This window comes from Chaetodon auriga, chromosome 10 (genome assembly GCF_051107435.1).
Source record: "Chaetodon auriga isolate fChaAug3 chromosome 10, fChaAug3.hap1, whole genome shotgun sequence".
Lineage (NCBI taxonomy): Eukaryota > Metazoa > Chordata > Actinopteri > Chaetodontiformes > Chaetodontidae > Chaetodon > Chaetodon auriga.
The window spans coordinates 13296931-13323835 of record NC_135083.1 but is presented as its reverse complement, the minus strand read 5'-3'; the positions used below and the strand labels follow the sequence as shown (position 1 = coordinate 13323835).

The window sequence follows — 26905 nt, the reverse complement described above, 5'->3', positions numbered from 1 at the left end:
TGGGGTAGGCGGACTGTGTTTGCACATGTAGAGATAGTAGGCTTTTCTTCAGTTGTAATGCATACATGGGGGAAGTGCACCCAGAAAGCACTTCTCTTGAACGTTCAAATCATGTGTGGATGAGGTTCTGAGAACACGTGGGTGTACTGCAGGACTCCCATCCTTACCACCCGAGTCTTTATAAACGCGCAAAGGCCCTTGTTCATCCACGAGGGTGCCTGATGGCTGCGTGCGCAGTGTGTAGTGGAGGCTGTTATCAGTTGATCCCTGTCATTATGGGAGCCCGTCAAACAAACAGTTGGAAGCCCATTAAGGCCACTTACTATGTGATACCATCGCCACTGAGCCCTGAAACACCTCTCTAAGCTTTCACCAATCAGGGCCGGAGCCCTGGCCCCAAAACCAGCCACAGGGATGTTTTGAAAAGCTAGTAGGTCATTTCCTTCAGCCCACATGGCTCGCACTAAAACCTGAAGTCCTTTGCTGGGCTCTGTCTTTCCACTCGGACCATAATTTTTAACTTTTGTGGAGTGATGTGTACAGAAACTCACAAGAGCTGTGAGAGTTTTCAGCTGCATCACAGTGGGATGAAATTAAAGCATTGTATTAATAGAATGGAATGAATAGCGTGTTGAAACTTGTCTAAAATCTGCCTGGGTCTGCTCCATTGTGCCTCCGGTGGAGACAAGGTGAACAGCTGTATTGTTTATGGAAAGTGTGTGTTGGGCATGGATTTATACACCACACAGACACACAGACACACAGACACACACACACACACACACACACACACACACACATTCACAAACATTAGCATACCGGCTGCCAAGCATATAGGCATGCATGCATGTGTGCACACACACGTACACACACACAAACCATTAAGTCAGGCAACTGTGAAAAGGACCAAAATGTTCCAGCAGAAAAAAATATCCTCATGCAGAGTGACATAATTAAAAACACTCATTGCATTCTTAAACACACACACACACATACGCACACACACACACACACACACACACACACACAAGGAGGTCATGTTGGCTTAGGGAGCTCGGGGAGTTGCGTAAAGGAGCCATTTTGGTGGGAAATGTGGTATGAGAGGGAATGTAAAAGCGAACCTTTAAATGGAGGAGAGGGACAGCAGGGAAGGATGTCGACTAGCCTTCCCCGCTGGATGCGAAGCAGAGCACAAACAGCACATTGTATCGCATTATTTATTTTCATAAAGGTTGAAGTGCTGGGTTTCAGCCCAGCCTACATGGTGGTAGGTAGGTACGTGGCTGACTGTGAAGGTTTGGATTTGTCTGGGTGCATATGTCTGCACTTATGTGGGTATACTGTATATTTGAGTGAAGGGAGGGAGGAAGACGAAAGAGAAAGGGAGCTATGTATGGATATGAAAATGATGAGCTCAGCCCTCACTTCCTTTCAGGCACAAGCTTCCCTACAGACACACTAAGACAAAACTCCCATCTCTGTTTCTTATACTTCTCTTCCTGTGTGCTCTTCGCAGACCGCGGTGTCACCCCTGTTTGAACGTTCGGTCTTCTGTTTGCTCTTCACAGCAAAGCCGATCCATCTCTGACCTCAATCCTGTCATTGAATGATTTCTGTTAGACTTATGGAAGGATCAGAAAGAAGAACGGCCTGAGAAGTGGGGGTGCTGTGTAAAACAGAAATAAGAACACAGTGCCATCATTTGCATACAAACCGTGTTTACGTACAGCGGTTTAACCATGTGTTTCTAAGCCCATGTAGTAATATCCTTCATACAGTCATCTAGGTGGTGGACCTTGCTCCATCCTCACTTGTGAACCACTGAGCCTTTCATAAGCAATCATGATACTATCACCTGTTACCAATGAACCTGTTTACCTGTGGAATGTTCCAAACAGGTGTTTTAGGAGCATTCCACAACTTTCCCAGTCTTTAGTTGCTCCTGTCCCAACTTGTTTGAAACGTGTTGCTGCATTCAAAATAAGCATATATTTACAAAAACCAATGAAGCTGATAAGGTGAAAGATTAATTATATTGTCTTTGTACTGTTTTCAGTTGAGTATCTGTCAACAAGGATTATCAAATGATCACATTCTGATTTATTTATGTTTTACACAGCATCCATTCCATTTATTCTTATTCACCGAAAGGTGGTCATTGCACACAGATCGTTTAAAAGGCTGAAATAGAACAGTGAAAGTGAGTTTTAATGATATATGAGGTGTGTTTGATCATGCCGTTCACTGTTATGAGTGCCAAAACTTCATCAGAGAAAAACGCCATTATAGAGCCATGTGCTCGCTGGCACCACGGCTCCTGTGACCCTGATCTACATAGCACATTAGCAATGCTCGGACTGGACCATTTGTGCGTTCTTGAGTGTGTGATGACAGCGTGTGTTGCACAGTTTGGCTGTGTCCTTGATCTATCAGTGAGACTGGAGCCTCCTCTGCTTTAATAAACAGCTCTGCATCGTCTGACATCCCTGCTTTCATCTCCCTAGGCGATCACTAGCCTCAAGATGACAGCTCTCTGAGACGCTCCGCTCCTTTTTGGAAATCGATTCCCCTCACATTGCTCTTTTTATGTTTCAACCCATGCTGGCCACGATTCAATAGATCAGAGGGAAAATGGACAGAAAAGTCCAGTTTGTTTTTCAAGTCAATTTAAGCACCACACTGAAGGAGTTTTTGTGAAACTGAGTGAAGTATCTGCTCCTCCGCTGATATCCACCTAAACCCTGTCGGCTTATGCACTCTTGAATTCCCTTGCTCTTTTCTCTCTCCTCTTTCTCTCTTTCTGCTCAGCCTTTACCTTGGATTTCCTCTCGTTATCCCTCTGTGCAAGTTTGAGCCAATTTGCCCTAAGTGCTGGAAACTTCCTGAAAGTTTTGTGTGTGTTTGTATTTTGTGTGTGTGTGGGTGCGTGTGCTTGCATGCCTCCATGTGTGGAAAGTCAGCAAAGGTTGCTGGTAAGGGAGAGGCCACAGAGTGTGCTACAGCTCTGACATGATGACAGATGAAGATAAAGAGGCTACTATTAAAAATGGGAGGCGTCTGTTTTCAGATGGGCCTTTGTGGGCACGTGCAAGACAAGGAGCACGCAATGGCGAGAAAGGAGGGATGGTCCGTGCGAAGGCGTGGGAGGGCACACAGGCGCAGGGCGGGCCTATGAGAACAAGACAGGGGGTTCGTATTTTTGGCTGCACAACTAAAAGATCTTTCTTTTTTTCCCACAAAACATGGGTTGTAAAATGTCATGACAGTGCAGATGAAAGGAGAGAAAAAGACAGAGAGCAAAAAAGACTTTGCTGAAAGATGGCCAAGACTGATTTTGCTCTGAAAAGTAGCTCTGTTAGACCTTTGGAGGGACAAGCATGTGAACAGAGGCCAACATGGCCGCCGCAGAGAAGCAGGCTCTCTCATAAGTCATCCCTCACTTTCCCCATGTCCCTCCTCAGTGACACATCAGGTATCTCTCAGAGATATATTGTGAGAGAGTGAGGTCGATGAGTGGGTAAGATTACATGTCTTGTCAGAGCTGAACATGTGTAAAACCTGCGGCTGGTGGAGCACTTGATGGATGTGATGAGTATCAACGCTAGGATTGTGCTGTTTTTGCTGACGAACAGAACAATACACCGTCACTTGAGTAAGAAAATCCCTTTAATGCCATGAGTTATAACGTTAAAGAACAGAGAACTTTTTCGGTTACTTTGTTAGCTCCTTCATTAAGCCAGTGTATTCATAAAAATGGCCTGTGTACAATCTCTGTGTGTTTCTGAGTGGGTGCGAGTGTGTGTGTGTTTCTGAGTAACCTGAATCTGGCTGTAGTGGGAGGGCGCTCTGAACTGGTGTTCAGTGTCTCTATCATCACCGGCAATCTGTTTCAGCACGTCCACACACTGCACACATGCTCACATCAGCAATGGAAAAGCTCTACATTCCTTTCAAAATCACCATGCTGCATTTAGCTCATAGCCATCTGAAAACAAGCTGTCTTTATTGCCTCACACACCACTGTGCTGTTGACTGCTTGGCTGGGACCTGAATGGCTGTATACAGAGGAAGTGGCAACAATGTGTTGTATACGTCTTATCTGTAATTGGCATCAGAGTGTCAGACAGTAGTAAAGCCTGATTTTCCTGGGCTCCGGCCCACGTGGAGCTATAAGCAGAGTCCAGCTGACCGAGCGTCCCTGTGTACTGTATGAAGAGACGAAACAACATACATATAAAACCTTATCACAAAAAGAAACATTTGAATATCCTGTATTTATTTAGTATTTGTTGTGTGTAAACGTCTGATCTAATCAGTTCAATTAAACATGATTGAAAGCAGCAGTCACACGAAATGACCGGGGAGTTGGCAGCCACTGAAAATGAAATATTTCCAAAACCAGAAACAAAAGCAGAGAACTTTGTCAACGAAAAGAAATCATGCCGTCAGGAAAGAATGGCCACAGGGAACTTGATGAAATGAAGAGAGTATTTGCAGAAACAGAGGGGGAAAAAAAGAATTAAGGAGAGCGATGGAGAGACTTGTGAGCCAGAGAGTGAGGGAGAGAAGGAGGGAGGGCAGGATAAGTTTGGGGGGAAAGTTAGTGGCCCAGTGGGGGTTTCTTCTAGAGTTCAACCTCTCTGGCTGGGGAAGGAAGGGGAGGGGAGGCAGGGAACGGCCTGGGTCAGCAGCAGTATGGAGTATGTGTAGATTAGATGTCTAAACTCACTCCACAAACCCTCTGAAGCGCTGGAAGACTCACAGCTCATAGTGCTGTGTGCCAATAACCGGAGAACCTGGGGTTAGTGGTCTGAATTATAGTTTCAAACACAGCAAAAAGAAATGTCAAAACCAAGAGAGAGTCGGATAGGCTCCATAAATCTCCATAAACAAAAGGGTTTCAAGTGTGAGCGCGTGATATTATAAATCGATGGCGTTGCAGCTCGCCAGTCCAGGGAGCAGCCCTGGCAAACAATGCTGATGTTACATAGAACATTTAAACACCAGGGGATTGGCCAGTTTTTAGTTTCCAGGATGCTGTATGAAACTAGCAGCTAGGAGGGAAAAAAAAGACAGGAAGGAGACGAAAGACGAGTGTGAGAAGAATGCTCGAGGATCACAAAAATGTGACTCGGGGCAGTGATGATTTAATCTGAAATGAATCCAGATCAGCTCTTTTTTTTATTATTCTGCAAATGGGTGGGGAGTTCCAAAAAAGAAAGTCATTTTCACATCAAGCTGTGAGCGGGGGCATCTTTGGTAGATAAGAGTTTGTTATCTACCCTCTGTTCTTCTTCTCTTGCTGTCATAAAGCTTCCTCTTTATGGTCCGACAGCTGTATGAAGAAACACATGAAAACTACTGATGTTGTTTGCTGTTTGATGCAACAAAAGAGCTGTTAAATGTCTGTTTGTGTGACTGAGTGTGTGCCCGTGCGCATGCGAGGATTGTCAGCCCACATGTGTGTGTGTATGACTTGCATGAGCGTGCCAGCTTAAGAAAATAAACAAGAGACCTCAGCTGAAGGAAAAGCTTTTAGGTCAATAAACATTTTAATCGAAATCATTCAAAATGGCCCAAAATGTGAAAGCATGGTTTCTTTCATGAGACAGGAAAAAGAGTGAAGTGATAGACAGAAGGGGAGGAGTGGGTGGGGGGGGGCACTGTGTGTTTATGGAGAGTGTAGCCAGCAGCACAGATTGACAGGAAATGTTGTCTTTTTTGCCTGCTGGGCTGTACCACTTGTGCTGGTCTGACAGGGGGGAGATGAATGTGCGGGGCACGCAGACTGAAGCCATTCTATTATCATATATCTCCCATTGTATCAGGCTGTTTGCTTTAGCCCAGCCAGAGTCTATTCGTCTGCTGAGCAACAGTTAGGACCAGTGACAGGCTTTTTTATCGACCACAGACCGCCTATTGATTTCCTTTGATTTACCGGCGCTGTGAGGGGACTGCCATGTTTTAAATTAAATTGTTTTAGCGCTACACAGAGGAGTCTGTGTCGAAGAAAAAATGTGGAAGGCAGATTTGTTTTTTGTGGTTTGAGTCCCAATGTTGTACATTCAGGTGGCTTTTGATACATGAAGATTAATTGCTTGCGCAACCGCATCACATCTGCATTCTCGCGTCTCTCTTTATTTCTTTGCAATGGTTGCTCGGAGATAAATCACAAACGAGGTCAAGTGAACCTGTGAGAAGTGTGTCCAGCACATGGTGTGTTTGTATATTGGGGGTATTTGCCTGTGTAAATGCACTGCGGGGATTGAGCAAGGCAGCCCTCATTCATCACTGTTAAAGCACTTCCAGACGGAGAGACAGAAAGAAGTGCCCATCCTCTGTTCCCTCAAACAGACAGAACCAAGGGAGGGATTTACCCTGGCATCTGGTTTCTGGGTTCAACCACAGCACAATGTTCTCCCTCTCTCTCCCTCTCTCTCTCTCTCTGGCTCTCTTTCTCACACACACATACTCACCCGGCCAGTGGCTGGACTTTAATATGGTTATGATTAGAGACGGGGGCTCAGAGAAGGGAGGGGAAGGGGCTCATATTTACTGCAGGGGAATTGGGGGAGGTGCGATGTAAAGACAGACAGAGACAGGGACCAGATCTGAATGGGACACGAAGGGAAGGGGGCGCTGAGTTTGTTTGCGTTCGGAGCTGAAATATGAAACACAAAAGCAGCACAGACAAAAAAACAAGAGAAGAATGAGAATAGAGTTCTGTCCTCTAACCAGATCAGTTCTTCCTCCAGTGCTGGCCAGCCCCCTTCCCCCCCCCCACCCCTCCCCTCCTGGGTCCCTCTCTCACTCTATCCCTCCCTCTCTGGCATTCTCTCTCTGTCTCTCTCCACCCCCTCTCAGAGCGTCATGCCGAGGCAGTTGGTTCGCTCCGCCGTGTCTGGGGCTCAGCGAGAGCTGTGAGAGGCTGTTATTTAGGTCTGTTACAGCAGACAGGGAGCAGCTCACCCAAGGGCAGGGGAGAGTAGAGAGTCAGAGTCACGCTCAGCTCAGCTCAGACCGGCCAGGCAGGAACCAGATCCAGCTGAGTGGGAAGGAGGGAAACTCCGTCGGCAGGAGAGGCCAGCAGAGAGAGTGACAGCGAGAGATAAGTGCAGGGGGAGAGGGGAAGGTAGCAGATCCAGCTAGCTGTTGCTGCAGTTTGTTGTTGTCACTGCCTCAGCAAGTGACGTGAGCGGTGGAAGCAGGGCAGGACGCAGGCAGGACTGAGGGCTCGTAGTGATTTTTGCCGAGGGCGGGGGGGTGCCATGTTCGACTGTATGGAGGCTCTGGGAATGGGCCCCCGTCAGCTCTATGATGTCACCAGCCGCGGTGGTTGCATGCTGCGGAAGGCGAGCCCCTTCTTTGCGGGGTTGGACCCCTTCGCTTGGACAGGCAGTGCCAGCGTTCAGTGTAAGTGGCATCCTGTTTGGATTTCTTGTACGACACAGTCATCTCTCTCTCTCTCTCTCTCTCTCTCTCTCTCTCTCTCTCTCTCTTCCCCTCTCTCTCTCATTGCTGGCTTGCTTACCCCTCAGGGCTCGGCCAAGGGGTCTGCTGTCAGGGGCTACAGAGCAGCACAGGAAAAGACTGGGACAACCAGTCTCCTCTCTTCTCCTCTCTTCCTCTCCTCTCCTCTCCCCTCCTCTCTTCCTCTCCTCTCCCCCCTCACAGCCCACAGCCAGTTTGAGCTGCTCAGCCATCTGAAAGAAACTCTCTGCTATGATATGATATGCACGGTGTGTGTGTGTGTGTGTGTGTGTGTCCATGTTTGAATCGTGAGTCTGAGTCCATGGAGTCAAGTTTCAGTGACAATGTGAGCCACCTGAGGTTTGACCTTGCCAGGTGCTGTGTACTAAAAACAAAACTATGAGTGTGCACAGATGAAAGAAAGGGGGAAAGAGTTGCTGAGTGACAGGAAGAGAAAACCGTGATGCTTTGGATTCACATACATGTTCCGTTTATGTTCCATTCATAGTGCTCGTTCGACACTTGAAGTTCCATTTCTGATGTATTTGTCATGAAAGGTTCTTGACGAATGTGGCCTGTTCGATATCACGGATGTTAGGAGTTCTGTGCAGCCTGCTGCAGTCCTCATAGGTCGTAGGATTGTTTACGCTCCTGGATACTAGATGGATAATGATATTCCTCGCGAGCCAAACAGCCATGAATTAATAAGTAGATTAATTATTTAATGGAGAAATGGATGAATAAATTAGAAATGCGGAATGCATACACTGACTTTAAAAAGCTGAGGGATATTCTGGCCAGTTTCCTTTCCTCTGTCAGACTCTCATTTTTTTCTCCCCATCGTTCTGCCTCTGACTTCAGACAAGGCTCTGACTCTAACAACAGGCCTGTCTCTGGACAGACAAAACTGGGGTCCATTTCCATACACTTCCAGGGGGCCGCTACTGCTGTGAGAGAGCGTGTGAGAGTGGAAAAGGAGTGGGGGTGTATATGCGTGGTATGGTGGGAGAAGTGCGGAGAGAGCAAAGCCAGATATGACAGTGGAAAAACAATCAAGAACACAGAAGAGATAGAGCAGTGGGATAAACAGCAGAGCAGTCTTCTTGTTTTTGGGAAGCTTTTTGAATTTGGTTCTTGGTTTTTGTGTGTTTTTCTGTTTGTTCGTCCTCCTGCTTTTTGTTCCTTTTTACTGCCTCTTGGGGGGGGGGGTGGTCATCTGTCTTCATTAATCGTGAAGACACCAGCGTTTCAGTGGCTGTCATGCACACTGGCTGAGCTTTAATGAAGACAGATGCCCTGTCAGTGGAGGCCGAGGCCAGGGGGAACTCCAGCCAGCCCAGCCTGCTCTGCTTAGCTAGGGGAGCCCTGATGATAACAAGATGAGATTTGTTTATTTAATCAATCAGGCCTCTAAGGCCTCTCCTTTTAACCCATTCACACACATGCACACATTTAAAAATTAGGCCTCCAGATTCCAGAAGTACATTTTTCTTTTGGTTCTTTGTTCCAGAAACTCAAAGAGATAAAAAGTCCAGAGAAGCTGCCCTGAGGGTAAGGGAGCTGAGTCTAGCAGAGCAGAGCAAAGTGGAGGCGGGTGTGGTGTACTGTTTCAAGCCCTCTGTGCCCAATAACCTTTGTAAACAAGGCTGCCCTATCCCCACACGAGGAGCCATAATGCCTCTCTTTACTGAAGCAGTTGCCCCTCATTGTCCTCATCAATGAGGCTGATGAATTGATGTTTGAGTCTGATATCTCATTAAGCCGGCCCAGCTGCACAACAGAGGGACCTGTCTGACTCCTAATGTCAGGCTCACACAAGCACACATTCTGCACACCAAAATAACCACCGGGTTTGTGAAGAGAGTCACCTGGTCCTGGCATGATACACAACAATGAATTACTGTGGTCAAACTGTGCCTTTGTCTGTTTATAAAAACAACGGTGTGAAAAACTGGAAAAGTGTGCTGAGAGGTGATTTTCATAACAACATGGATGTTCTTAGAAGTCTTAGTATTGTCAGCATTTGTTTGAGAACCTGTGGAAAATGCAATAAAAGATGTTTGTCCCCCTAAATCTTAAACAAAATGAGTATATCCTATTGTCCTGGCAGTAAATCTCCTGCAGTGATAAGTGTCACCGTTGTGGGCCATTAGCCCGGGACAGGCGGAGGACTTTAAAGTGTGTGGTCAGTTTTCCTGTTTTTTGTTCACCAGTGGGAGACCTCAATGTCAGAGGTTAGTCAGAGGCTACGGCCTGGCCAATGTCAGATCTACACCATGTGTGGTGGCCTTGTCAACTTACTGAAAAGGAGACCCTTTCAACCAGCTCGCCATGTGTAATGCTCTTAAGTGCCTTCTAGCACAGAGCTGGTACTACATCTGAGCTGCCCTGCGCGTAAGGATAATGGACACTGATTTAGTCATACGTCAATGAGAACTGAATTAGTCAACTGCCGGGGAAGCCATTTGAGAGAGCCTATGCAGACCAATCCCCACTCTGTCAATGTTAATTTGCGTAGAAGAATGAGGTAGTTACGCTTAGCAGTTCTCCAGGGTCAGAAGAAGGGGAAGTGTGTTTTTCTCACCAAAACACACTCATAGCTCCATCTTTTTGAACGCTGTTTGGATATTAACTGTGATGCTTACAAGCGATACATACAAGAGAGTAGCATTGCAGTAACAGCTCGCTGGAGTAATCCATCACCGCGCGTGCAATCACACACACACACACACACACACACACACACACACACACACACACACACACGCACACACATCTCTTTGTTTTCCCTTAATGTGCTGTTCAGATGTGAATTGAAGAGCTAATTGAAATGGGGGTATATCTCGGCAGCAATGGCAGAGAAATAAGAGCTTCCTGTGACCGCTGGCACATTCTGGCCCCGATCATTTTCTCCCTGATGGAAGTCCGCAGTTATTTCATTATAATTACAAAAGATTCAATTAAAAGATTAGAATGCCTGAGGGGGCAGGACTGGGAATAGATAGTGGTATCTTGGTTAGGGGGGTTGGGGTGTGTGTGTGTGTGTGTGTGTGTGTGTGTGCATGTGTGTGTGTAAGAGAGAGAATGAAGGAGACTTATAATACCGTGGTTGCAGTTCTAATGAGGACTTGTCAGTGCTGTTATATATACATAGACCTTGTTGATCCTTTCAAGATAATGTCAAATGAATGTGCTGAAGTTAAAAGGGCTTAAGTAGTCAGCTGGTCCAAGGTCACTGAGTTGTAATTGATATGCCCGATGGAAAAACCTTCACTTGTCTCTGAAAACAGCTATTCAAATGCCACTAAATGAGCTGTTTGAAGTACAAAGTGAGATGAACGAAACACTGAAGAGTGAGAGTAACCTTTTCTGTTCTGTAATTACAAACTGTCATCCTGATTTTAGAGTGCAGTTAGTGGATGGAGAACCCCTCTCTGACAGGCTGCTCTCTGGGTAAAGATGTATTACTGTGTATGCATATGTGTAGGTATTAACATGACGTACATGTATCTGTGTGTATATGCACAGGCTTAAAAGTAGGTATGTATGATATATACTGCACGTAGGGCTTACTAAGTCATTATTTTGCAGTAACTCGGGCAGCTGCAGAGATCTTACATACATTGACTTTAATTTATTCTAACGATGTAATAGTTATTTCATATTTACTACATTATATTACATTATAACATGGAAAACATTAATAGCATGAAGCCATTTTCAGTAAAAGAACTGCTTGTGTTGCAGTATCACACCACCAACAGATCTGTCTCAGCCCTGCAGTCGGCCTAATAGCCAAGCCCATTAACAGGCAGTGCCACCTATAAATAAACAGATTCAATCCCTGCAGTTGCTTAAAGTTTTTTTTTTTTTCCACAAACTGGCTTTCATGAGTGATTTTGCTAATGCATAAATATGAGAGTGTCAAGCTGTGCTTGTGTGTGGCGTCTGTCTGTTAACTCCTATATGTCAACGTATGTAGTGTTTACGTGGCTGTTTGGCTGGCGTTGGGCACCCAGACTGCTGCGTCAAATCCAGAGACAGACAATGTGCCAGACTGGATTCCACAGGCTTGTGTTGGAATCCAGATCTGCTCTAATAGCAGTTTATAGCCCCTCAGCAGTGTCAGTCACACCACTGTAAATAAAACTCATCAACCGTCATGTGGAGCCTGAGTCCGTCACCTTGGACCGTCTGTTTTTCTTTTCCTGTCCGTCTTAGTGAAATTCTTCAACAGTATTTCACAACAGCGCCTACGCTGAAGCATTACGAGGAAATTTTGTGGAGCACAACATGACAGAACAGGCTGTTATGAGGCAACTTGGCCAACAGTTTGCCCCTTTGTATCAGCGGAGTATAAAATGTGGACTTTTGTAAGTTCTTTCACAATAGTTTGCTGGTCACGGAGGTATTGTGGCTGCCCACCCTAACACCCGTGTCTGGCTGCTGCTATTGTAGCAGTTTACTGAGAACAGCTCTTTGCCTGCCAGGCACATTTTCCCTTGTACAAAGGAGTGGGCACTTGGCAGGCAGTGTGTGCATGTGTGTGCACCTTGGCGTTTGTGTGTGCGTGTTGTACTCGTGCATGCACCTGTGAGAGTTTATTTCACTGGTCAGCACGCGATGTACTGTTTCGCATGTGTGTTTGTGTATAGTGCATATAGGAGTATGCGCATGTCAGCTCTGAGCCATGTGTGAACTGAGTGTGAAGAGAGCAGTTCTGCTACCACCGTGTTGTTGACTGACGGCTTGGCTCGAGCGTTGCTAGGGGTTCACTGTTATGAGAAGCGGAGGGCTCGGACAGCCAAGCCGGGACTGGAGACCCAGACCAGCCCGACTGTCCTCCCTCTGTGTATGTGTGAACGGGTTGTGTTTACGCAGCCGACAGTGTTTGGCAGGGAGTGGTGGGCGGCTGGTGTAGTACAGCTATTATCGGGGCTTACGGGTGGAGAGTGATGGAAGAGGAGTTGGCCAAGGGAGGGAGGGGGATGGAAGCCCATTGGCGTTGTTTTCACTTGGACATTAGTCAAATTCTGCCAATGTGCGTATGTGCAACTGCCGTGACCACTTTTCTGGAAATGGTGCAGGAGCTCATTTGTATACAATATACTTGCTTTGTTTGTGTGTATATTTTGCCTGTGTGATCACCGAGAAGGACAACAGGTGTGTGTGAGATGACAAGCCTGTAATTGCGTGCTTAGCTGACAGCCTGGCACTTTTAACAGGGAGAACATAAATGTTAATGGAGAACTTGACAGATGCCTCTCTGGACATGTGTGTGTCTCTTTCTATATGTTTTTACTCAATATGTTTGCATGTAGAGATGAAACCAGATTATTAGGAGAAATATTAAATGTTGATATGTTAATGTATTATGTATTATATTACATTTATTAAATATTTACACACAGCTGGCCAGTAATCAGATTTCTCTCCGACCTGCTGTCCTCTTTTTGTACCAAGGCTGTCAGACCACACAGGTCTTCCTGTTACTGTGTGAATGTGCAGAATGTTACAAATAGTCTCCGCTTTAGCTATGGAAACTGATTTATTTATTTTAGTTTCTGTTTCTGTTTTAGTCAGAGTTTGGAATTATTTATTTTGGATGCGGGGATGCACAGTTACAGTAATGGTCTTTCCTTTCATCCCAGTGCATTGCCTTCGCAGCGATGCATTCCCTGTGCTGGCTCTGTGTCATGCACACAATGTAAAATCCCTGTTGTAAACATGGCTACAAAATCAGGTTTGTTATGTAGAAATGTTTCTAAATCTTTTTTTCTTTTTGCTTTTTTTGTTATCTGTCTTAAAAAGAGGTTACTTCAGAGAGCTGACCACATTTCCAGGTGACTGAAGTGCATGTAAACACACCCATTGTTTCAGTGGGCCCCTGCAGGAGATGTCTTGCTCTGAATCTGACACAAGAAGTGCATTCTCACTTGCGCACATGACACAGACTCACGAGCAGGCATGCATGAAAAAAAAAAGCACATGCTCTTCAGTGGCTACAAACTAGCCGAGAATACAGTACGTCCAGGTCTTCACTGTAGCGTGACCTGTGATCGAATGAGAACCGGCTTTAGTCATCCTGTCAGTAGACCCAGATTTATCAGCTCCTGCTCCACTGTTTTGAGCACCTCACATTGCCAGAAAACACTGAGAGAAAACCAGACAGACAGCCAGTTAGACAGGAAGCGATCCAGCAAAGGAGTTAGGGGCTGCTTGGGATGATTTATGCCTTGTTCAGGAATGCTGAATGAGTTCAGGGTGCACTGCTGTTATGGGAACTGACTGAATGGACACTGCTTGCTTTCTCAGTGACGTATTTGTATTCTCTGAACGGTAATACTCAAAATGTCAAAATGGGACGTTATTGCCCCAGATTAATTTCACATGAAACTTCCAACACGTCGAGAGGCAGACAGAGAAGGAAATGAATCACTGCATGGCCCCACTCTGAATTTCTTGTCAGTGCTCTGACAGCCTCCGCCCAGAGACAGAGTTGGGCAACCTGTTGGCGGTTGGTTGCCAAGCAAAAGTGAAAAACTCTGATATGCATCACTGCTCCACTGAACCACTCAAAGCAGAAGTTTCTCAGAGTTACTTCTACATCTGATATGACTTTGAGTGCCTGTGCCAGTTTTAGGGGACTTTGTGCCAGTGTTGCAATACCACATACATATATATGGACTGCAAATCAAAGACACATCAGGAAGTTACAGTCATTTTCTGGCTGCTCTCTCACTCTTTATCTGTCTACCTAACTCTCTATCTCTGCTTTTGTCTCTTTTGCTGCCTTTAAAGTCCTTTCCAGTGAATGCAGGGAGAACATAGCTGTAAATGTAAATCTGGACTCAGCAAAATGTTAGAGATGTGAGATAGATGGCTGTGTCTCTACATGATTATATAAAACAGTCACTGAGCTGCAGCATAGGCCAAGGGGAAAAAAAGCAAGGGGAAACACTTAGTGTAGTAAGTGCAAACTCTTGGGCACCGACATTTACATGTTGAGTGGGAATGAACTGCGTCCTACTACTTGTGGATGTGCTTGTTCCTTCCAATAAGAGGTTTGTGTTTGCACGCTTTGGTCTGCGGTGCTTCCCCAATGAGTTGGAGTGAATACTACTGTTGTTGTTTACGTTATCCTCCTTTCCCCTCACTTCCTCTGACAGAGCCAGGCTGCAGCTACAGCTGGGCTACTTCTACTTTTGTAGGTTTCTATTGTTGTGGGGAGGAAGCAATAGCAATTGAACGAGCGCTAGCGGCCTTGCCAGAGACAGACAGGTGAGAGCCAGGGCTACAGATGGTGAGAGGAAGTCTGGGAGGACGAGAAACAACCTGAGGATCAAAGAGTCAGGCTTTGCCTCGATGACTCTCTTCTCTCCTCACCTCGCCTGTCTGCCTGCCTGCCTCCGCTCTCTGTCTGCTTCCTCGCCTGCCCGTGACTTGTCCTGTCCTCTTGACATGATCAACGGCCCAGGCCTGCACCGGGTTGCCAGGTTTGGGTTCACTCTCCAGTCACTGGAGGAGAGCTGTGTTCCTCTCTGTCTTCTGGTGGGCAGATGAAGAGTCAGCTGGAGCTCACCACAGGGATGAGGGGGCACATTTTTTCCACAGACCTGCACTTGACTGTCTGCTTTTTCCTGCGTGAGCCATAAAAGGCCACCAACTAAAATCCTTTCATTGAAATTATGTTTCCTTTAATTTTCCCTGTCTTTTTAATACCTCCTTCCTCAGGTTTCGTACAAGGACATTTGAAGGAAACTTTTGCGCCGGGTTCATGGGGGACAGGCAGCGTGGTGGGCAAGTTTGTCTGTTTGAAGCCAACTTGTGTGTTTCTTGACAGGGTTGTGTGGTGCAGGAAAAGGGGGGGTGCTTGCTGCCAAATGTTGGCTTGGCCGACTCCATCAAGAAAATATCAAAAGGCCCTTTATGAGGTGCTGTAAAGAAGAAAGGGAGTTTTGAGAGCACCACCAGACTGCAAGGGTAATTCCACTTTTTAAAATGTGCCCCGAGGATACAGGCTTATCCCACCTGCTGCCTCTCCTGCTCTGCTCTGCTTGTGTGTTTTCTTTGGTGGAGCATTAGATAAAGAAGTGTGTGTGTGCGTTGGCAGGAGTTTTGTGTGCCACTCATGTTGTGTCACTGTCAAAAGTCTGGAGTATTGTGATTATCACACATGGCAGCGATGAACGCAGTTCAAAACAACTCTACATATACAGTATGTCTGAGCTGAGATTATGTATGTGCATCATGTGTGCTCACACATGTGTCCCTCACTGTCTGTGTTTCATGACTGTCTGCTGGTTCTGACAGAAGGGTGTAAATTCCTGGAGGGGTGTGTGTGTGTGTGTGTGTGTGTGTGTGTGTGTGTGTGTGTTAATGTCTGGTTTCTCACTACTCCTTGCCAGCTTGGTGCTTTTTCACTGCTCAAGCCAGAGCCATCTCCTGGTCGACGGCCCAACTTTATCATAGACTTGTGTTTTAAAAGACAGCTTAGCTTAGCGGGGCCTCTTTACAGGCATGTGTTTGTGTGTGTGTGTGTGTGTGTGTGTTGGAGCCCAGGTAATGAGCTTTCTGACAGCTGTTGAAAGGTGTTGCTACTGCTCAGCACCTTTAATGAAAGCATCCCCCCTCCTTGTCAACACACACGCATTCCTCCCTCCCTTCCTCCCAGCTTTTGACTTCTCCACCGTATAAACAATTTCTTTCTCAGCCAAGTTGCATTGTGAGCACTTGTGTAACTCACACAATCGAAACTTGATAGACCTCCCACCTGAAAGCTCACAGGTGACTCAACCGTGTGCGACAGAGCTTAAACAGAGCAGCAGTACTGCTCGACCTGTGAGAAACGACAGCACATGTAAGGAGGTGTAGCAGCGAGGGACACAGAGAGGTGCCTACAAAAGCAGTGACGGAGATCCTCCGGAAAGACTGGTACTGACAAGAGGAAGGAAACGAGTCTGCTGTGTGGAACCTTGTAGCAGAAGCCTCTGAGGGATGGCAGGAAGACGTGGGCAGAGAAACAGAGAAGGAGAGTGAAACATGCTGGCACCACTGACAAGGGTGTGGTACTTTCTTTTCCTCTTTCATGAAGCCTAGTTCTTCATGGAAACCTTTCGGTGTGCTGATGGTCACTCAGTGAGCACGCTGTGGTGCTGTCGCCTCTGCCATGGGGTAGAGGGCCAAGGGCACCCTCAAAGGCCCCACCTAGTGTGCCAGCAAGTCTTCCAGCCCACTGTTCACCATCCTCTCTCAATCTGCTCCCCTTCTGCCACTGCTCTCTGCCCAGTACCCACCCCTCTTTTCACAGTGAGCCCTACTGTGTGCCCCTGTCTCACACACACTGCCTCCAAGTCTCAAACACTCCTTTACTGCTCAATGCATTCGGCAAGAACATGCAAGCTTTGCAGGCTGTTTAATGAAGGTAGAGATGGAGACAAAGGCCCCACATGCCCGTGCTTGCGGTTTAACACGAACACAAAAAAAAAAGGAACACAATGAGACACACACACACACACACACACACACACACACACACACAGGAGGATATTTTAATGAGGAACTGTGGAGCCCACTGCTGCACGGTTAGGAACAGTCCTGCATTTGCAAATCAAATAGAGGCTGCAGCGAGCGGGCAGTGCCCGTAGTTGGAGTGGCACATACGCAAATGGCATAAACGCAGAAGTGAACACCTACAAACGTGCCTGTGCCACTCACTCATGCGCTGCCCTGTTTGCACACTGTCCTCACACAGACACAGCCTGTCCATTCGCTCTCACATGCCAAGACTAGACTTCTGGAACAGCGTCCTACTGAAGATTCAATCGCACCAACAAGTCACGTAGACAAAATCTGCAGGCCTATTGTGAAAGAAAACTTGTTAGCCTGCCAGAATGTCATATGCTGCTCTGTTAAAAGGAGTGTGTTGCAACATAAAACACGAGCTGCATAGTCATGCCTTTGCTCACATACATTAGAAACACTCCCCTTTCCAGTCGAGTGAACAACAGGCAGCTTCAGTGTTACTAGTGTTCCCATGTTTTTCTGTAGTATTGCTTCCTATTCTCTTTTTCTCTCCTATCGTATCTGTTGAACCTAAAGGGACGTTGAATGGCCCAGCTGCCTTGACCTAGAATTTAATGTAATTGACCTAGTTGAAGTCACCTTCAGCTAAACAGCTATTTCTGTCATGTGCAGTTACATTTCATAACTAATGAGGTTGTGGAGAATGATGTACTGCACACCCCACTTCAGCTGAAGCATTTTAGTGTAATTTAGGAGGGTGCAGGTTGTCGTGTGCTTTGTTCTAGTTTGTAGCTAGTGAATATTATCCTCCTGTATGCATGTGTGTGTAGTTTGTAGCCATTGAATAGTATCTCTGTGTGTATATGACCAGGGGATTAGGCCTGGTCAGTGCAGCTGGGCCACTTGTGCACAGAGAGCATTGAGAGAAGGGATTAGGGAGTAAACTGATACTTAGCAGGAAACAAACAGTGGCTACCGGTAACTCAACTATGCCTCCTTGCCTCTCTTATCCTCTTCTCCTCCCCCAACAACAGCAGCCACCCACCTATCCCACTCCTCTCATCTCATCCGTCCGTCATCAGCTCACAGGCCTCGGCCAGCGGATTGTCATGCAAATGGTGCCCCAGGCCTCAGAGCGCTGATAAGGAGGGCCTCTCATTTCACAGGGCTTTGTTTTCTAAACAGTGATGAGCTGAGTTGAGGAGACTGGGTAAAGGGGCTCAGGGCGGCTGCCTGAATGGGCCCTCTCACTGTGGCGCCCTGGGGTAAGTGGTGAAGGGGATTTGGATGGAGCAGGCTGAATGAGGCGAAGTCTGGGAGGCGGGTACAGGAGTCATGTTCTCTGGCAGGAACCAGGTTCAACGTGTTGACGGAGCCTGATGTATTTTCTCTCTCACTGCTGTCCGGGTTTTCTCCATGATGGCCTTTCTCTTTTTGGCTTTGGCTTTCTTTCTCCATTTAGATGTTGTCAGTCACTGTTCGTTAGCTGACGCCACATATGGTTTGTCCTTTTCTAAGGGGTTGTCAGCGCTCGGTCTGGAGCCTCATTTGCTTCTGTTATTATTGCATAAACACAGAGGTTCATGGCACGTTCAGAGGGTTTCTGCTCTCCCACTGACCCTGCTGCTTTGTTACATTCTGGCCAGGGAGATATGAGAACTGCTGTAGAAACATTCAGCGGGCGTAAACTTCAGGTTTTAGATTGATTTGCACATTTGGCTTGGGGATCGCTCTTAAAACTAATGGAAAACATCTTTGCCTCCAGCAAAGTAAGGCTTTCAAAGGAGGAATTTGAATGTGGATTCTGAATTGTCAAATATAAAAACACATATGAAAAACAGATGTTTGAGCAGCAGTCAACAAATGAAAATGTCTGACATATTTCTGTTACTATCATTAATGAAGTAGTAGCTGGCCAGTCACAGCAGCTGTAGCAGAAGTGGTCGTAATGGTCTGCTTGGTCTTGAACAAGACTTGCCCTCAGGAGCAACTGTGTCCTCTCCTCCCCCTTCCCCCTTCTGCCCCTTTCTCTGTTTTTTATCAAATTCCTCTTTTTATGCCCCTCTTTTTTTCTTCTTTTTGAAGTCTCTCCTCTCTTGTAAAAAGCCAAGCTGGTGGTTTTTTGCTTCAGCCTTGGGTGTGAGGGGGGTAGGGGTGGGGGGGTTGTAGGTTAAGTTTAGGCTAGCCCTCTGTGCTTTCCATTGAAGGTGCTGGGGGGAGGTGGTGGCAGTAAAAGTTAGAATTTTAGAGCCTCCCTGTTTTTTATTTTATGATTGGCTTTTTTTACGGGCTGGGAGCTACAGCTGGTGGTGTGAATAGCTGCCCAAGGTGACCGAGTCCCAATAAAGTTTCGGCCAGCCGAGCTGGGGCCTCCAGTCCAGCCATGGGACCGCCTTTACAGGCCGCCTTACGAGCCTAGGCCTCTATTAAAACCTGGCAGGGCTGCACTGAGGAATTTAGGGCCAGGAAACAAGAGAAAAATAGGGTTTGTGTGTCAGGGGGTGGTGGGATGCAGAGTTGGGGGGTTGAAGTTTGAGGGTAACCAAGGGTGAAAGTTGAAAGAGGTGTTGCTGGGTAAGTGCATGTTCAAGTGTGCAGCGTATGGGTTCCATACTTCCCCTGAACAACATGTGTGTCTGAGTTTGTGCAGGCTAACATGTGTGATGAGGGTCTGGTTCTGTGTGTGTTCAGCAGCTTATGTTTCTCGGGGGAAGCATGGAATCCATACGCTGCACACTTGAACATCCTAAAGAGCTTATATGTGTTCCACTTTGGAATATAGTGAAGTTTAATGCAGCATAGCAAGTACGTGACTGGAGGTGGCGCCGGCGTCACTGTTGTGTTCTGGTTTGAAAGGTAGAGGGGAGCTTTTACACCAGTTTTGCACTCATGTGTGTTTGATGTGTGTTTGACGTGTGTCTACTCTCTGCGTGCAAAATGTTATCATGTGCTGTTGTCATTCTGTGGAATGAGGAAGAGCCATGCTTTGACTCTTTGCCGCAACAGCTCACTCTGCTACCTGGCCTTATCAGAGAAGCTGTCAATCAAGAGCGCTCTTGCTTAGTGCATTAAAACAGTTTTGTCTCTGCTGTCATCCACCCTTTGTTTCTTTGTGTTCGCACAACACAATAATCTCCCCAAATATGCACGTAAGTGCTGCCCCTTAGGGTGGTAATTGGTAACTGTCTGGACATAGAAGGTGTTGCCTGTAGTTCATACTTCATTTCTCTTTCTCTCTTATCAATTTTGTCCCACAGTGAGATGAGCTATAAATGAATAGTGTGATAATGTATCTCAGTCCACCTCCAGGCAAAATGCTTACAATCTAAGCATAACTGTTGCTCAGCATTGGAGCTCAAATGGAAAAGGAAATGCTGTTAGTTGTCACATCGTGTTTGAATGCAGTTAAACACACTTTGCTATCTGCTATCTGCTACATGTATTGACAAGTGCACATGTGACGTTTCAGACTGCACGGTACCTGTCGGACAACGATTTATGACAAATGCTCATGTGCTGTCTCTGCTCTCTTTTTCTTTCTTGTCTATAGCGGTGGAGACCCAAAGCACCAGCTCAGAGGAGATGGTACCCAGTTCTCCGTCTCCACCTCCCCCACCTCGTATCTACAAGCCATGCTTTGTGTGCCAGGACAAGTCCTCAGGGTACCACTACGGTGTCAGCTCCTGTGAGGGCTGCAAGGTGAGAAGAACCTGCCAGATCCTGTTAAGGTCTGCTCTGTGTGGATTTATGACACACGTTTGGAAAAACGCTGGGTTGCAAGAATTATTAGTTATCTGCCTTTCCATCAAGATAAGAGAGAGCGTTGTAGGCAGTCTGTAGCTGTGGAAAGAAAGTGAAAAGTTATAATAATGCAAATGCTCTTTTAGATTCAAGTTAGGGAAAGAGTTTAAAGAAGAGCAAGAAATGAAAGAGAAACAGTTAAATGTCACATCCTTGATTCGATGACTTGACTATAAAACACAATCCCTCTCCCTCTCGCCCTCTCCCCTTTTGTCTCTTGCTTCCTGATGCTTCAGGGTTTCTTCCGCCGCAGTATCCAGAAGAACATGGTGTACACCTGCCACAGAGACAAGAACTGTCAGATTAACAAGGTCACACGCAACCGTTGCCAGTACTGCAGGCTGCAGAAGTGCTTTGAGGTCGGCATGTCCAAAGAAGGTGAGCCCTTCAGGACTGGAGTCCCAAGAGATAAAGGGGCCCACTTCCAAAACAGAGATATTCACTCTGGCACTCACAAAAACAGGCACACGCTGACACACAGACACACACAAGGCTGCAGATTCTGCCTTGAGATATTTCAGACATAGATCAATGCACAGTATGATGTAGTACCTTGGAGTTATTGGCAAGCAGTTGATATTTAAACTCCACTTGGCTTACATCTGATTTTTTTTTCTACCACCAATCTAAACATCTGACCTGATTCACACAAGGAGAACTTATTGATTTATTAATGCTCAGTCATAGACTCTGGGAAACTATGCAGCAGAGAGACAGGCGATGAGCCTACCAGGGGTGGTGATCGGGGCGAGGCTGGGCACTGTACCAATCATATGACTAATCGCTTCATGAAATCATCCTGACTTCCTGTTTCGCCACAAAACCTCACCCCTCTGGCCTGCACAGACACTGCTTTCATTCATAAAGGCCGCAGAGCAGAAAACTAAATTCTGAGTTTTGAAAAAGAGAACGGCGACAGGATTCACGCTGTTCGCCGAATCAAAGACACAGTTTTGTGCCCCCTTTAGTTTGACCTTGTGTGTGGATGACTCTGTGTAAGTGGCAGTTTCTTGCCCTTCACAGAACCCGTGGGACATGTATGTGGGTGTAATGTTTGTGTGGGATGTGTGTTAAGACCGGGATCACATTGTGCCTCTGCTATTACTGGATATCCTGAGAGGAAGGAAAGTATGGGAGGAGGAGGGAGAGGAGGCAGAGAGGGAGAGAGTCCGGGACTGGCTTATGTGCACCGGTCAAGTGGATAGAGAGATGGACAAGGAAGAGAGCGGGTGATAAGAAAGAGATAGCCAGTGTCCGTGTCGTGCTAAAGGAAATATGTTAATACTGTTAAGAGCAACCTCAGTTGAGTTCTGGTTTCCACCAGCAAGCACAATGTCCTTGACAGACAGAGAACATGAGTGCTGTGGATGTTTTTATATGTGACCACAGATAAAGAAGAGGAACATTCTGTAGCTGATCTCTGAAATTGCATGAGTAAAGGATTTTGTCCACAGTATCGGCGAATCTCTTCAAACTGTTCTGTTTTCTTTATAGCGGTGCGTAATGACAGAAACAAGAAGAAGAAGGATGTGAAGGAGGAGGTGGTGCTTCCAGAGAGCTATGAGCTGAGTGGAGAGCTCGAGGAGTTGGTCAATAAAGTCAGCAAAGCTCACCAAGAAACCTTCCCTTCACTTTGCCAATTGGGCAAATACACCACCGTAAGTGTCACACACACACACACACACACCCCACAATGCCCTTCACTCATACTGTGTGTGGTAACATTCTCAAAGCTATGTCATCACCGAGGCCTCTCAGATTGCATGCAAAGACGTAAATTCACCGTGGCTTTCCCAACATAGTGGTGGTTTAACTAATTCAGTTCCCCATTAAGCCATCTGTGTGGCCTCTGAATGATTGATGCAACATGTAAATGTTTTTTTTTTCCCTTGATTGATGTAAAATGTAAATGTGTTGTGAGGCACGCTCATCCTTGATGCAAACCGGGTTGTACAGCGCCTCTGTGACGACACACTGATCTGTGTGTGTGTGTGTGTGTGCGTGCGTGTGCGTGTGTGTGTTCAGAACTCCAGCTCAGACCACCGTGTTCAGCTGGATCTGGGTTTATGGGACAAGTTCAGTGAGCTCTCCACCAAATGCATCATTAAGATTGTGGAATTCGCCAAGCGGCTGCCAGGTTTCACCACCCTCACCATCGCTGACCAGATCACTCTACTGAAGTCAGCCTGCCTGGATATACTGGTGAGGAACTGCTGTCTTTGTTTTTCCCTTTTGTCCTGTTCACTTTCTGTGACAGCAGATAGTACAAATATATGCTTGAGAGATGAGTTAATACTGGCATCTGGTGGTGAGTGGTGGTAGTACAGGAAGGTTTATCCAGATAATACTGTGAGAATAGTTCTTCACACTTTGAGCTGATGTCTGTCTGTTTAGCTGCCACAGATATTTTGGTGTTTGTTATATCACCTTTACATCATATTTTGCTCAATGCTTACAAAGTTTTTCACCTGCTTGTGCTCACAGATGCTGAGGATCTGCACACGCTACACCCCAGAACAGGACACTATGACCTTCTCAGATGGCCTGACTCTGAACCGGACTCAGATGCACAACGCTGGCTTCGGACCTCTCACAGACCTGGTGTTTGCCTTTGCTGGCCAGCTTCTACCGCTGGAGATGGACGACACAGAAACCGGCCTCCTCAGTGCCATCTGCCTCATCTGTGGAGGTACTGCAGCATGTGCATACACAGTAACAATATACATTTAAAAGATGTGGTTGAGGTGATAGGATTAGTAATACAAAGTGAAAGAGCAGAAAAATTGTTTAAAATTATTTCGAACAGAAATAAAAACGTTCTACTGTGTAATTTGTTATGACAATTGACAATTCTGGTAAATTATGGAGAATCTTATGTGTTTTCTTCACCATTCATCAGACCGTATGGATCTAGAGGAGCCCCAGAAAGTTGATAAGCTGCAAGAGCCTCTTCTTGAGGCTCTGAAGATCTACGCCCGCCGCCGTCGCCCCAACAAACCTCACATGTTCCCCCGCATGCTGATGAAGATCACTGACCTCAGGGGTATCAGCACTAAGGGTTAGTATGAAATCCTGATTTTGAAAAAGGCCTGACTGCTGTCATAACCTTTTCATAACCCACAGTTTATGAGCAAACATATGGAGTAAGACACAGTGTGTTTAAAACAGGACCGCTAATTATCGACCGCCACTGTGATTTCTGCTTCCAGGTGCAGAGAGAGCCATCACTCTGAAGATGGAGATCCCAGGGCCAATGCCCCCTTTGATCAGGGAGATGCTTGAGAACCCAGAGGCCTTTGAGGACCAAACAGAGTCCAACGATAGCCCGCCGCCTCCGCCCCCGCCGCTACCTCCACCACCAGCCCTGGTCCTGAAGCAGGAGGCTGAGGATGAGGAGGACAGCTGGGCCACAGAGAACGGCAGCGAGCCGTCGCCGGAGGAGGAGGATGAAGACGACGATGACGACGTGGGGGATGAAGAGCGAGACAGGGGCTCGGACAGTGACGGGGAGCCCTGGGGGGCTCTGGATGCCATAGATCTTTGAAGAGCTTTCCTGAGAAGATATTCAGAGGGAAAGAGGGGTAATCAGAACTGGCTGGGTCTTCCTTAGCAGCTACATATGCTTAGCTGGGGCTTTTTTTGGGCACTTTGGCTCACTGTGGATGTCAATGATAATCAACCCAGAGGACTCTTGTTATGTTGCAGTGAATCAGTTTCTGTTATCAGGGAATTGGCATTATTCTATTTTGCTCTCGTTGCAGCCAACTAATGCTGTCAATGTGGAAAGTTAAGTATCTTTGTGCCAAAGTTAGGACAGTCATCTTCGGAGCATGAGTTTGACTACTGGCAGGGACTCCAGCCACGATCCAGAGATCCTCACAGCAGAGCGTTCACTCACTCACGCACATACACACACTCCTTTCACTCTACCCTCAGCTGCAGCGGATGTGCCGACCTGGCGTCGAGTGCCCAGACAGAGATTTACACTTTACACCGTATATGTAGCACTTTTGTGATCCTCTCTTCAGTGCGGCACATCTCGTTTGCTGAGAGTAGAGTTGCTGTCTGTGAGGTTTTATCGTTAGCATATCCAAGACAACATGGCAGCATCGACATAGAAAATACAATCAATCTTGGAGCGCTCAGTCAGTGGTGTCAGTAGAGAAACACACTTTCAGCACGGACAGAAACATCCACTCATCGTAGCAACATTATGCATCAACACAACGATCAAAAACATATGCAAGTCAAAAGCAGGAATCCTTGTAGAAGACATTTTGGAATCAGACTCAGGGCTTTTCAGTAAGGACCAAACCCTAGCTGCTCTCAGGCAAGCTAGAAACAGGCAATATTTATGTGTGTATTCTTGACTCTGTTTTGATCAGCTCAACCCCTCTGCGTGTACATAGAAGGTGACAAGTCTGAAAAACAGCATGGATGCCAGTCTGACTCTCCCAGAGGGGGACAAATCATCATCATCCTCTTCATCATCACTGCCCCACCTGTGCTCGCGCTGGCATCCATGCAGCAAACTGCCTTCTCATCCCAAAAGCCATTATATCATCCTGTCTTCTTGTGTATATCCTCGGCTCTCTTTAAAGGAGCCGTGGAGGATTATGTATCTCATGTATCATTTCTTTATTGCCAAAATGTCTCTGTTGGCGATCAGCTGGGAGAGAGCGCGGCTGATGTACAGAACAGAGCTTTTTTTTTTCTGTGTCTCTTTGAAGCAATATGAACATTCTCTCTGTAGCGGTGAGAGGTCCCATCTCCTGAATGTGGGCAGATCTCCTTATTTTGAGTTGAATATGTGTGTGCGTGTGTGTGTGTGTGTGTGTGCGCGCGCGTGTGTGTGGGTGTATGTGTGTGTGTGTGTGTGTGCGCGGGCATGTGTGTGTGAATGCTTCAACATGTTTTCAGTCATTGGGTGAATGTCCTCGGCGTGGTGCTGTCATGCAAAAACACTTGTGTGATGACCTCATCACTCCTCTCTCTGCTGAGCCGTCGTGATGTTAATGACGGTGACGCGAGCAGAATATTGAGATTATGTTGTTTTATGTTTTTGTTTTTCAACATGGCCAAGGTGTTGTCTACCCTCTGTTTATGTCAACTCTTGTCATACAAAGAAAAGCCATATAAACAGTAAGAGGCACAATAAACTACTTTTGTGAGATTACTGGGCTTTTTTTTATTTCATTTTTCTTCTTCGTGCAAAAATTTCTTACGTGATCAGCAACCAACCCCAATTCCAAAAAAGATGGGTCGCTGTGTTAACATAAATAAAACAGAATGTGATAATTTGCTAATCCGCTAAAACTGAAAACAGTACCTGGACAATATATTTAAAGTTTTACCTCATCAGCTTCATTGGGTTTGGTAAATATCTGCTTATTCTGAATTTGATGCCAGCAACCATTTAAACAAGATGGGACAGGAGCAACTGAAGACCGGAAAAGTTGTGGAATGCACCACAGGTAAACAGGTTCATCGGTTCATCGGGTGATAGTGTCGTGATTGGGTAAGAAAGGGGCATCTTCAAAAGGCTCAGTTGTAGTAAAACATGATTGTGAAACACATAATTGTATAAAGGATATTATTACATGGACTCAGGAACAAACACATTTCATTTGTAAATGATTGCCCTCTGTTTTATTTATGTTTTACACAGCACCCCAATGGTTTTATGTGGAGTATGCAGTCTTAACACTGTAAAGTGGTAGCCTTGAGTGAGTATATCCACGCATTACCATGATGTATCAGTAGAGGGAGCTCTTGAACCATGACTGCAACGTGTCCTGCTTGCAGCAGTGTTCACCCTGCATGGAGGATAAGAGCAGGGTCTGTTGGGTCATGGGGAGGTGTGGGTGCAGAGGCTAATAAATCACAGCCTCCTGCTGAACAAGGACATCAGATAAAGGTCTGTTCCTAAGATTTGTTCACTCTGCAGTTAGGGTGAGAGGAGTGCAGGTGGGTAACATTAAATAAACAATCAAAACAAACAAACAAACAAACAAACAAACAAAACAAAAAAACAGCAAGACTTAAGTTTTTCCTACAGTTTTGTCTCGAAGTTAAAAACTAAATCTGTCTTACATGATTTATTTCTTGA

At 46.2% G+C, this 26905-nt stretch overlaps 1 protein-coding gene across 2 annotated transcripts in view; it reads left to right on the top strand.

The window, feature by feature from the left end:
- rarga (retinoic acid receptor gamma a) overlaps positions 1-25969 on the top strand; it is a 42194-nt gene extending 16225 nt beyond the window's left edge. The window contains exons 1-8 of one of the 2 annotated variants that reach the window (XM_076741296.1): positions 6879-7413; positions 20546-20694; positions 21033-21174; positions 22291-22454; positions 22822-22998; positions 23281-23485; positions 23696-23854; positions 24006-25969. In XM_076741296.1, coding sequence (XP_076597411.1) covers positions 7269-7413; positions 20546-20694; positions 21033-21174; positions 22291-22454; positions 22822-22998; positions 23281-23485; positions 23696-23854; positions 24006-24340 — 1476 coding nt within the window. In that variant the 5' untranslated portion in view covers positions 6879-7268 and the 3' untranslated portion in view covers positions 24341-25969. Of the gene's footprint in view, positions 1-6878; positions 7414-20545; positions 20695-21032; positions 21175-22290; positions 22455-22821; positions 22999-23280; positions 23486-23695; positions 23855-24005 lie in introns of those variants that run through there. The other variant, XM_076741295.1, reaches the window with a different exon arrangement.
- Positions 25970-26905: the final 936 nt, after the last annotated feature.